The sequence below is a fragment of the Telmatherina bonti genome, assembly GCF_933228915.1.
Source record: "Telmatherina bonti genome assembly, chromosome: 24".
Lineage (NCBI taxonomy): Eukaryota > Metazoa > Chordata > Actinopteri > Atheriniformes > Telmatherinidae > Telmatherina > Telmatherina bonti.
The window spans coordinates 18,815,200-18,827,457 of NC_136633.1; the positions used below are offsets into that span (position 1 = coordinate 18,815,200).

General features: G+C 39.8%; 1 protein-coding gene across 1 annotated transcript in view; it reads left to right on the forward strand.

Annotated features, from left to right (window-relative positions):
* ptprnb (protein tyrosine phosphatase receptor type Nb) overlaps positions 1-10,958 on the forward strand; it is a gene marked incomplete at its 5' end in the record, with an annotated part of 35,095 nt that extends 24,137 nt beyond the window's left edge. The window contains 11 exons of the mRNA XM_079264230.1: positions 2,817-3,026; positions 3,214-3,519; positions 4,371-4,518; positions 4,855-4,928; positions 5,766-5,843; positions 5,924-6,043; positions 6,121-6,287; positions 6,843-6,896; positions 9,612-9,676; positions 9,805-9,878; positions 10,877-10,958. Coding sequence (XP_079120356.1) covers positions 2,817-3,026; positions 3,214-3,519; positions 4,371-4,518; positions 4,855-4,928; positions 5,766-5,843; positions 5,924-6,043; positions 6,121-6,287; positions 6,843-6,896; positions 9,612-9,676; positions 9,805-9,878; positions 10,877-10,948 — 1,368 coding nt within the window. The 3' untranslated portion in view covers positions 10,949-10,958. The remainder of the gene's footprint in view (positions 1-2,816; positions 3,027-3,213; positions 3,520-4,370; positions 4,519-4,854; positions 4,929-5,765; positions 5,844-5,923; positions 6,044-6,120; positions 6,288-6,842; positions 6,897-9,611; positions 9,677-9,804; positions 9,879-10,876) is intronic.
* Positions 10,959-12,258: the final 1,300 nt, after the last annotated feature.

Consider the following 12,258-nt stretch of genomic DNA (forward strand, 5'->3'; position numbering starts at 1 on the left):
TTCACAATAATGTATTAAAAATAGGAAATCTAATAAAACAATTTAAAAATAAATAAATTAATAAATGAAGTAAATTAAGATAAGTAAATAAAATAAAATAAAATCTAGTTAAATGTTATGCTAAAAAGGTGTGTCTTGAGCCTCTTCTTAAAAACATCAACAGTCTCCGCGGCCCTGAGGCTCTCTGGCAGGCTGTTCTACAGTCGAGGACCATAACAATGGAAAGAGGTCTCACCGTATGTCTTAGTTCTGACTTTAGGAACCACTAAAAGGCCAGTACCAGAGGACATCAGGGTCCGCGAAGGCTCATAATTAAAAAGAAGGTCGGATAAATAAGAAGGACCAAGACCATTAAGACATTTATAAACAAGTAAAAGAATCTTAAAATCTATCCTGAAGCGCACAGGAAGTCAATGCAGCAATTTTAATGATGAGACTTGATGAGACTTTAATGATGAGACTTGGTCGGACTTATCAGACCATCCTTACAGTGACATGGGGGTGGCAGCATCATGGTATGGTGGAGGATTTTCCTAACAAGCAGGAACAGACAAGACTAATCAGAGTTAGGAAAAGAAAACTTGGTATGGAGTTTGGAGACTTGGGATGATGATTGAATAGTTGGTGTCCTCAGGTGGTCCAACAGAAATCTGCAAAATATTCTTTAGGTTTACAAGCCAGAATTGAGAATAAAGTGAACAATAGTTTTGTCAAATTGGATGTCCTTAACACATCTTGAGATGTTTTGCATGCAATATAAAATGTCCCTATCAAGAGCATTGAGTAGAAAGTGTCACAGCAGTGTTTTAAGCTGCTTACATGTGATTTACTTAGTAGTTTGGCTTCTCTCACTCAGCATAAAGATCATGGTGTATAATTAATGCATTTAATATTTTTTAATTAAACTTATTAATAGATTAAGTAGAACTTATATAACTTATTAATAGTGATATTAATATTACTGATTAATAAACTATTGGGGAAAATGGGGGGGACCCTAAGTAGTTGTGCTTAGGACAACAAAATGGCTAGCAACGGCCCTGTTTACATCATTCATTGTCATCACTAGAATCGTATTTCTGCAGCTTGTACAGGTGACAGTTGTTTTAAAGAGCAGAGATAAATCAACACCCTGAGGGGTGGTTTGCAATCCAATAAACAGTAGAAGAGGCAGGACAATTTGATGTTAGGATGAAGTGCAATTAGTAAATCTTCATGTATAAATACAGTAAAACACTTGATTTCCAGCTCTGTTCACTTTCTCTGGCTCTGAGCTCTGCTGGTACTGGAATCTAAATCAGGTAAAGTCCTGGTTTCTGCCCCTCAGAAAAGGCTTTAAACTGCACCTAGAGGAGAGAAAGCCTTATATTCCTGAAGCCTGAAGTAGGAAGTCAATAGGATGATGAAGGAGTAGGCTTAAAGAAATATGGGTTGATGAGAGGAAGAAAGAAAATATGGGATTAGATAGATGGAGAAGAACATAACCGAATTGCAGCATTTATGTGAATATGAAACTAAACCCTTTCAGTTCTGAGTCAAATAACATGGAGGAGCAGGAGCAGATCTTGAAAATGAAGCCTTTCTTCATCATGAAGGATTTCTCAGTCGAACAATATAAGCCAAAAAAATTATGTTTCCATTTCTTTTTTAATTTCTCAGGAGAGTGCTAAAAGGAAGGAGATCAGTAAGGATCTTGGTGCCTATCAATCTGAGAAGAGCGAAAAGATCATGTTAAAACTGTTTGGAGTTTGCAGTATTCGGCAGCAAACGTGCGCTACCAGTCAAAGGGTTGGACACACTTGATCTGTAGGCTTAATGAGAACGTGTGTCCAGACTTCTGACTGGTCCTGTAGGTGCTGATCTGTAATTTCTTCACTACAAAGACAGCTTTGTGAGTGCAGCATCAGGCTGCACTCACACCAGGATAGTTTTGGTTTGATTTGGCAGGAAATGCTGAGAAATGTCGCACCTTCGTTTTGCTTTCACAGTGCACATGGACATCATCATACTGCTACAACAACTGCTCACTAAGGGATGATATATCCTGGAACAACCTCTGACCAAGAAGACAAAAAGCAGGAGGTTGAAGATAATTTGATTTTGCCAGAACTGAAAAAGGCTTATTTACCACAAGAAAACAGTGGCACAAAGCTACATTTATCCAGTCTTAGGGACCAAACAGCACCAGCGTGAATTCTCTCTCAGACTCTCCAGGCCTCAGTAAGCACGCTAAAGTTCATGACAGCACTAGTAGAAAATATTGAACAAGTATGACTTGTTTTGAAGCTTTGTGAGAGAATGAGATCATGGTAACATTACTTGTTACAAATCAAATGTGATGCAAATCAGAAGACTTCTGGAACAAAGTCTGGACAGACCAGACCAAAGTGGACATGTTTGATCATTATGTTGCAGATTGTTTGGAGAAAATGAAACAGCGCAAATTAGCTGAAAACACTTCATACCAACTGTACAGCCCATTGGTGGAGGAATGATGACGTGGGTTCATTCTGCAGCCACAGAATCTGGATTCCTCCCAGTTGTGGAACACGAACTCCTCTGGATACCAAAGTATTCTGGAGTCAGATGTGAATCCATCTGTCTGACAGCCGAAGCGTGCCTGAAACTAACCCAACAGAACAATGATACAAAACACAGCTGCAGATCTACAACAGAATGACTGAAAATGAGAAAAATCAGTGCTTTGACATGCTCCAGTCAGAATCCAGACCGCAGGCTTTTGCTAAATTCAGTCGCAGGTTGTTTTGGTCAGATGGGTGTTGATGTTTTGCCTCTCTTATACCTGTATGTCACAGAGAAATGAAGCGAAGTCATTGCCCCTGGCAACGAAGGTACAGCCCAGCTCCCACTGGGTGTTTGCTATGCTGGTGGCCATGGGCTGCTTTGGGAGCATCCTGGTGGCAGCCATGACCGTTGCCTGCCTGCGTCACCATGCCCACAGACTGGCAGCAAAGAAGCTGGGCCTGGGACCAGAGGGCGGCAGCTTCAGCCATCAGGACTACCAGGTGGGTCCATTCATCATCGAGATTTACTGAATTTTGAACAGAATGATCAAACTTTGCTAAAAACTGAAACCTACCTTAGCAATATTAAGCCATAAAATGAATAAACTGCATTAAAACACATTTTACAATAATCCAAAAGTAAAAGAAGCAGCTTTAACAAGGTGATACATAAAAACTGACTCACCAGGACCTGTGTCGCCAGCACATGGCCTCCAAAGGCGCCTTCGGACGCCTGGAGGCTGCCGCTCTTGGTGCTGTGGGAGGAGCGAGTGGAGCAGGTGGCAGTGGAGGGGGTGCAGGAGCAGGTGGTGGTGCCACAGGAGGAGTAGGAGGAGCAGTGGGAGGCGTAGGGACTGACTCGAGGGTGAGCAGTGTGTCATCCCAGTTCAGTGACGGTGCCCAGCCCAGTCCCAGTTCCCACAGCAGCACGCCATCCTGGTGCGAGGAGCCTGCACAGGCCAACATGGACATCTCGACTGGTCACATGATACTGGTTAGTACTGAACACAGTTGGTCAAACAAACCAAAATGGTTCCTGTACAAGGAAACTTAAGACATTGTCTGAGCCATGGAGTTTAGGTGCATGGAGGGGTGAAAATGACAGATCCTTCATTGTTTCTGCTTCTCTATGAATGTATTTTGTTATTTTTATAGCATTGTTTTTGCATGTGTTTGGTAAAAGTAAACCACAGACGTCGGTTTTATTCATTTTTTTATTATGTATTTGATTCTTCATTGAATTCCCGCTAGTGTCGTTTTCGTCAAAAAGATTGCTAGCACGTCCTGGGGAATAATGCAGAAACATTAGCTAAAGATAAACTTAGCTCAGCTCAGTCATTGGCTCCTAATTAACAACCAGAACCTTGGTGAGTAAAAGAAAGTTACTTAGCCGCAATGTAGCAGAAGCTAGCAGAGACGGATGCTAACCAACTGATGAGCAAGCCTTTAACCAGTTGCTAGCAGTGTTTCCATCAGCCCAGAACAACACAAGATATAAACATTGCTGTAAAAAGCTGCTAATAGACACATCTACTTTAGAAAAACCTCTCACCTATTGCTAAACATTTTTGATACTCTCATGAGGTGATTTTTTTTTTTTTTTAATGAAATGGATCCATTTGGGTCAAATACATCTAACAGCCAATCAGGTTCTGCTCAATGACTCATTCATTGGATTCAGCTATGTTGGAGCAGGGATACAAGGAAAACCTGCTGAATTGTGGACCTCGTAGGACTGAATTGAGTACCCCTGACCTAAAGGGTTAAACGTAAAGTCAATCTGAAACGTCGCCTTTTCATCTAATTTTTAAATACTCTACGTTTCTTCTCTATTTGCTCATGAAGGCATACATGGAGGACCACCTCAGGAACAAGGACCGCCTGATGAAGGAGTGGGAGGCTCTGTGCTCCTACCAAGCTGAACCTAGCAGCGTCTCCGTGGCCCAAAGCGACGCCAACGCCAAGAAGAACCGCTGTCCTGACTCTGTGCCCTGTAAGTCCAACTGCAGCAAGGATGAAAAGTTAATCCTTTAAACCCGGCAAAACCTGCCGCAGACCGAGGTCGGGGTCCTGATGGGGTGTTATTTTCAGTCATATCGTAAAAACTTGCAGAACAGAACCGGTAAGAAGAATATTGATATTTTAGCCCAGTTGGCCAGTTTCATTTTACTTAATTTTTATTTATCTATTTTTTTTGTTGGGTAATTTCTTTCATTCTTTCTTTCGTTAAAAAAAAGGCAGCTGATAGAATGATTCGTGGTGATTATCTGATTGTATGTTTGATCTTATCGGCTTGAAGAAGAAACTCACGTTGAGTGTTTTCCTGCAGACGACCACTCCAGAGTGAAGCTGAAAGTGGATATTAACCCTTCACGGTCCGACTACATCAACGCCAGCACCATTGTGAGTTTGCAACCCTCTAATTCAGAGAACACACTCTGCTCCTGCCGGTTTTAAATGTGCCCGATTAAACATTTTACATCCAAAGTTTATCAAACTCCTTACAAGCCTGTTAACCTGTTCCTTTGAATCAGGTGAGCTGAAGCAGGGAAACATCTGAAACCCGCAGGACCTTCAGACGCTTTAACATGTGGCCTTTTTTTTTTAATCTATTGTTCTATATTGTATTACTGACACTAGTAATTTTATTGTTTTTATATCATACTATTTTATTCTTTGGTATAATGTCGTTGGTTGTTGTGTGCGGGATCGTGTATAACGCTATCTGGTCAACTGTGTTGTTTTAAAAATCCTCTGTAAATAAAGTTGGATTATCTACAAACAAACTAAGCTCAGAGCTAAGTGTAAGTCTTGGCTGATGAAAATAAATAAATAGGTAAATTGCAAGATTTTCTTTCAGCTTTTCCATTTAATATATAAAAATGCTCTTTTTATTGATATTTTTGGCATTTTAGTTTTAGTTTAACCAGAGGGGAAAAAGCGAGCCTTGCATTTCTAAAATGAGTCTAAGTATGTAAATGAGTCTGTAGTTTGCAGAGCTTGCTGAGCTCTTCCAGCTGCTGATTGGCTGGAAACATAGTCCAAACTAGGGCGCTGTGAGTGGACGGATTGTAAAACTCCTTTAAAATATCTAATTCACCTTGAATGTGGCATCATGTTGGTTGTTCCCAGTCTGAAATTGCATAAGAAATACAGAGAAAGGGGAAGAAAGACATCCAGCTGCAGGATCCCACCTCCCCACCTCCTCACCTCCACACCTCTTTCTCCACCTGTGTGCAGATTGAACATGACCCCCGGATGCCAGCTTACATCGCCACCCAGGGCCCCCTGTCACACACCATCTCTGACTTCTGGCAGGTCAGTGTGACGCTGAATGAAAAACAGCCCAACCAACAATCAGTCTTTGTCTCACATATGAATATTTTGTTGTCTGGCAGATGGTTTGGGAGAACGGCTGCACCGTGATCGTGATGATGACCGCTCTGGTGGAAGATGGAGAGAAACAGTGCGATCGCTACTGGCCGGATGAAGGATCATCGCTCTACCACATCTACGAGGTGTGTGTTTCTGGTATGTTATGATCCGTGTGAGTCCGTGGGGGTAACTTCATTGTTTTCCTGCGTTGGTCCTCCAGGTGAACTTGGTGTCTGAGCACATCTGGTGCAACGACTTTCTGGTGCGTAGTTTCTACTTGAAGAATGTGCAAACCCAGGAGACTCGCACGCTCACGCAGTTCCACTTCCTGAGCTGGCCGGCGCAGGGCATCCCCACCTCCACACGCCCCCTGCTGGACTTCCGCAGGTACTGCAGCTGCTGTAGGAAAACATTAGACCAGGCGTCCAGAACCACAGAGAAACCCGTCACACCTCACTCATCCAGTACAAAAACACAAACCAGTTTATACTGAGTTATTTTGACTTTGCCTCACTAAAGTTGATCTGAAAGGAGGCAGTGAAGGTGGTGCTATGTGAGAGGCTGCATGGTGGTGTGAAGGTTGAAGATTGAAGGTTCCTGGTTCGAACTTGCCTTTCAGTGCACATTCATATTGTGAGTACATGGTTTCTCTGGGTATTCTGGGTTCCTCCCACATTAACCTGTCCAGAGTGTAAACTGGGACAGGCTCCAGCCCTTCTTAACCCTGCACTGGTAGAAGTGGGAAAACATAGATTGATGAGAGGCGTGTTATGACCACTTTTTAATACCACCTTCCCTTTACCCTTCCACTTTCTCCTCCTATCCATGCATCCATCCATCCATCCATCCATCCATCTAACTTCAAAATGTGTTAGTATCTTGAAATATCAAACTATCTCATAACTTTGAGATGATTTTCTTTCTGGTTTTTTTTCGCCTCAGGAAGGTGAATAAATGCTACCGAGGACGATCCTGCCCCATCATTGTGCATTGCAGGTAAAACTTAAACATCTCAATTTTTATACAACTTGACTTCCTTTTTCATGAAAATTCTACATGTTTAAAAAATATTTAAAACAATGTTAGAACACTTTTCACATGACCTCAAGTGAGTATTTAATCAACTGTCTGTCACGTTAACTTAATGTGTTCTTCCCTTAATGTCTTTCAAAGCAATGTCCAAATGAATTTAATTTAACAATTTATTATTGTTTTTTAACAGAATAATTATTAAAAGTTTCTGAAAATGTATACAATTTAAACGTTTAACCCTTTATTACAGAATATATCATATTTGATGCATTTAAAAAAAAAAAAAAACTTTGATAAAACACTGTTGCACACAATCTGACAATTGTCTTCTGCCCCCTGGTGGACACCTTTCATACTACAGTAATTTTGACAGATCGCACGGACATGAGGGGGGGCAGGCAGATATGTGAACAGGGTATCATGTTTGTACATCAGGCTTCAGCTTTTTTTTGTGTTTATTGTTTATAAGTGTGAATAAATGCATTGCACATTTTCAAGCCTCTAACCAAAGACCTGTCCAGCTTGGGTGTCCCACCAGAAACTAAAGCTCCTGCTGGTATAGCTCTTAGGGTCACCGAAGCGCACAAACCCCCTTACCGGTGGCAATCCCTCAGGTGGAAAACGGACTATAAAAATTATAGATGCGTTAAAATAAGAAAAAATATATAAAATATTAAACAAATATCAATCATCAAAGTTTTAACAAACAAATGTCTCATTAGACATCCAAATAACAACTAAAATAATAAACTATACTGAAATAGCTAGGCCTATCACAAACAACAAAAACAGGTCAGAACAACATGATAAGGTGGCAGTCCCTTTAACAATAACCTCACATTTATATAAAAATCAAGGACAAACAACAAAAACAGAGTAGAACATTTATTTTTTTTCTTCATTTTGTTGAATTTTTTTCTTCTTTTTTTAGAACTTCATTCAGAACTCTACAGTAACAGTCTGCATGGCACACGTATCCAGTGTTCATGTGCGTGTAAGCAATGTTCCCACTGACAGGCTCACTCATTTAAAAATAAAAAAAATCCCCTGTTGACAGACCATATAGATGTTATATACTACTTTATTTATTGTTAATAATTTGTTAAGTATCTCACGATATAAATCGCTATGAGGTATTTAACAGAGCTTCACTCGCTCATTTCCTAAAAGTTTTACTCCTGCAGCAGCTCAGCCAGCGAGGGGGAGGAACTAGACACCAAACAATCAGGCAACTTGTCAACTCATTTGCATACTAAACGCGGATTGGTTGTTTACTGGGAGGAGAAAGAGAGGGTCCTGCAATACAATGCTGTGCAACTGACACGTAGCTCGCTGTAGAGGGGAAAGAGAGTTGAGGTAGTTTATTAATTTTCGGCAGATTTGATTTGAGTAGGCGTTGCCCCCTCTTGCCCCTGCCTAAAGCCTACTTTGTGATAAATTATATTATTTTATTGTATTATTATTTGGTGTTTTTTTTTTTTTTTTTTTTAAAAGGTCAAATAAAGATTTCAGATTAAAAATATTAGATTTTTCTCTTATTTTTTCCCCCAGGTTAGGCTTTTAAGGTTAAATGCACCAAAATCAAGGAATGGCAAATAGGTTGCAGACATTTCCTCAAACTAACAGGAATTATTCCTGAAATGAAAACTCATTTGTTTATTTCATAAATTTAGTTTTAGTTGCCAGGTTTTCATATGTTGTTTGAATGAAAAATTCCGACCAGTGAGAAAACTGATGTACTTGTAGCTAGTGACTCTCTAAATGAGTTCTGATCTGTGGTGAGCAAGAAAACATCATGAATTTAGATGTTTATACATTCAGCACCAGTTTATGTTTCTGCAGACTATACAACATTTGAAGTAAATGCTCAAATCTGATAAACAGGACGGACAGAGAAATTAATAATAGTGTCATCTGCATAGAAAGGATGCATTTGGCAGATTATCTCAGACTGAGCCTCGAGGCACACCACTGAAGAGCTCAAGTGACTGAGAAGTTGGCCCATTAGTCTGAACACTGTTTTCAGTTAAACAGGAGTGGTTGTAGTACCAGATGTTACCACTTGGTGGTAATTTTTTTTTTTTTTTTTTTTTTTTTTTTTTTAACCACAGTCAACATCAAGCACTACAGCAGGGGTGTCCACCTATGGTCCTCGAAGACCACTATTCCGCAGGTTTTCTATGCAACCCTGCTCCAACACACTTGACTCAAATTAGTCACTGTGCCAATCTGGGACAAGGATTGCTGGGATAGGCTCCAGCTCCCCTGCGACCTCTAATCAAACGAATAAATGAAAGAATGAATGAATGTGTAGAACTTATTGGCTGTTAGATCAATGCAATGTAATACAGGTGTGTTGGAGCAGGGAGACACCAAAAACCTGCAGGGCAACAGCCCTTAAGGACTCACTTTGGACACCCCTCACGACTAATACCATCTATTTGTAACTGTTCTTTTTTTGAAGTTTTACCTGACTTTTTTTTTATTGTTTCATTGTTTTATTTTCATTTGTTTTATTGTATTTTGCATTTTAGCTGTTAGTTTAATGCATTGTGTTTAGCAACTTGTTGAGACTTTTGTTGTGCTAAATGCTTTATGAATACAGTTGAGTTGAGTTTGGTTTGCTTATGATTGTCATTAAGTGTCTGCAAGTTGGACTTTTATCTTGTGTATCTGTAGTGATGGTACAGGCCGAACAGGGACCTACATCCTGATCGACATGGTTCTAAACCGCATGGCTAAGGGTAGGTGTTGTTGATGTCTGCATGCTTTTGTGCTCATTAACAATTTGCTAATAATTTTACATTTAAAGTCAGTTTTAGTTTAGGGAATTGTCGGAAAGATTTTGTTTTCTAACTGTATTTTCTTGCAGGTGTGAAAGAGATTGACATTGCTGCAACACTGGAGCACGTTCGCGACCAGAGGCCAGGGATGGTGCGCACCAAGGTAATTTCATACCAGTGCTGGTTCTCTAACCTCTTGTTCCACATTATGTTACACACAGAGACATCACTACAAAAACAAATGCAGATACTGGATGAAGAATTTGCAATCACATCAAGAAAGTGCTGCAAACCTGACAAAACCGCCACAAAATTAGCTCCTCTGGCATCTAAAAGCCATCTAAAACTTCGAGTATTTGACACTGACTGATACAAACTTGTGTTGTGGCAAACCAAGTGAGAATCTATCTAACAAGACAAACGTTGACATTCAGTCATGACTGCAAAGACAAATATTTGACAACCAGAATCCAAAGGAGAGGTAGCTTCCTTGGCACCTTAGAGTCACAAACCCTCCAGCCAAATTCCCTTTTGGCTCGAAAGCTTCTTCTGAGGTGTTTGTATTAAAAACAACTCTTCAGGACTTTTCAATGAATTTAGTCAGATGTTCTTTACTGTTTTTGTGAAACTTTGCAAAACCGTCTTCAAAGGGGGGAAGAAAGGGATTTGAACTTTTAAATTTTGTATTTTTAAAATATAGCTTGCTCAAACTGATTTTCCAGGATCTCCTACCCTGCCCTTAAAATAAGTAGTCTATACTGCCACCTGCTGACAAAATTCAGTTGAGTTTACTCAAGTTTGTACTTTCACAGACATATTTTGTATTTTTAGATATTTTTAAAACACATAGATAGCCATACAATCCTGTAAAAACCTAACACAGAGCCGGTGGAGCTGATGCTTGCATCACGCGAATGCATCATCAGGAAGAAGCATCTTCAGAGAACCTGAATGAAGACAAAGTTAAAGAAAAAACATATGGAAACAACATTTTAAAACCAGCATTCAACACAAAAATAAAAAACACAATAGGGCAAATTTAGGAGGTACTGCCACCCTATTGACAGTTTCATTTCAGCCATAACATCTGAGAGGACAGGGCTGGTTAGTCTCAAGCTGCTGGTCTAATAGAAACTATTCAACCTTTCTCCTTGTGTCCAGGACCAGTTTGAGTTCGCGCTGACAGCAGTAGCAGAGGAAGTGAATGCCATTCTCAAAGCTCTGCCCCAATGAAACCACTGTGTGACGGACTGAACCCCCGTTCTCAGACCTTTCTTTTCTCTACTGATGAAGAGTAGTGCTTCTTTCTGCACGTCGGCTGAAACCATGAACGGCATCTCAGAATACTAAAATAAAATAATAAGGATTATGTATAGCTTGGATATGATGTTCAGTGAGTCACAGGGGTTACCAGTCTTGAAAGCTATGTTGTTAATTGGATTAAAAAAAGAAAACGTATTACCATGAACTCCCCAGACCTCCTGACTGCATGTGAATGCACAAACCTTTAAAACATCCCATTCTCTTCCCACTGCTGTGCTCCCAATTTGACCTTATTTTCTTCCCCTGTGTTACTGTTGGTCTCAGACTCACTAAGGTAAATTTAAAAAAAAACCAAAACATTTGCATACTGGAACGATGCTAACAAATAAAAATCAGTCCTTAAAAGATTAAGATGAATGTCCACATCCTGCAGCGTCCTCTTCACATGGCTAACCCCTGCAGAAAAAGAGAAATATTTGTTCTTCTGTGTGCCATTCAGATGACTTCCTGTCTCTGGGTATGTTGTTGTTTACCTCAAGCAAAATAGAAAATGAAATGTTAAAAAAAAAAAAATGCTATTTTGTATCTGTGAGTCCTTCAATAAATCTTTTGGTGTTTAAGTGCTGCAACAACACTGTGACTTTCAGTGCTTTAAATGGCTGATTCTGCCACTGTTGACTTCACTATGGATTCATACTGGTACATGGTTCAAAAGTAGATATATTACACTGTGTCACATTATCACAAGTAGGAATTAAACTAGTTTCAGACTCGGTAAGACAAATGTCAGCTGACAGCAAATAGAAAATGCTCAACAATATCTGTGTTTTCAATACAACCCCGATACCAAAGACATTGCACCATAAAAAACAAAATGCAGTGGTTTCCAAGTCTCATAAATACACATTTTATTCCCAGTAGAAGATAAACAACATAGCACATGTAGAAAATTAAAATGGAAAACTTATTTTGAATCTGACAGCAGGAAGTGGCGGAAGGGCAATCAAAACTTTATTCTGTCTTTATTAGGCGTCACGAATGATGCAGACCACCAGCTTCATCTGAGCGCTATTGTAGCTTTTCTCCTTTCTCTTTTTTTTTTTTTTTTTTTTTTTGTCTAGTTGTGTTGTTGCTGGAAAAAAAAACATGTTCGATGTTTGAAGTTAAATCTTCTTTTTTTTCCCCCTAAATATTCAAAATGTACGTAATGTCAGAGCAGTTCCATTGTGCAAGTGTATTTGCAGCATGTTCTCTTTGAAGTTGTTTTAATGTTAATGTGA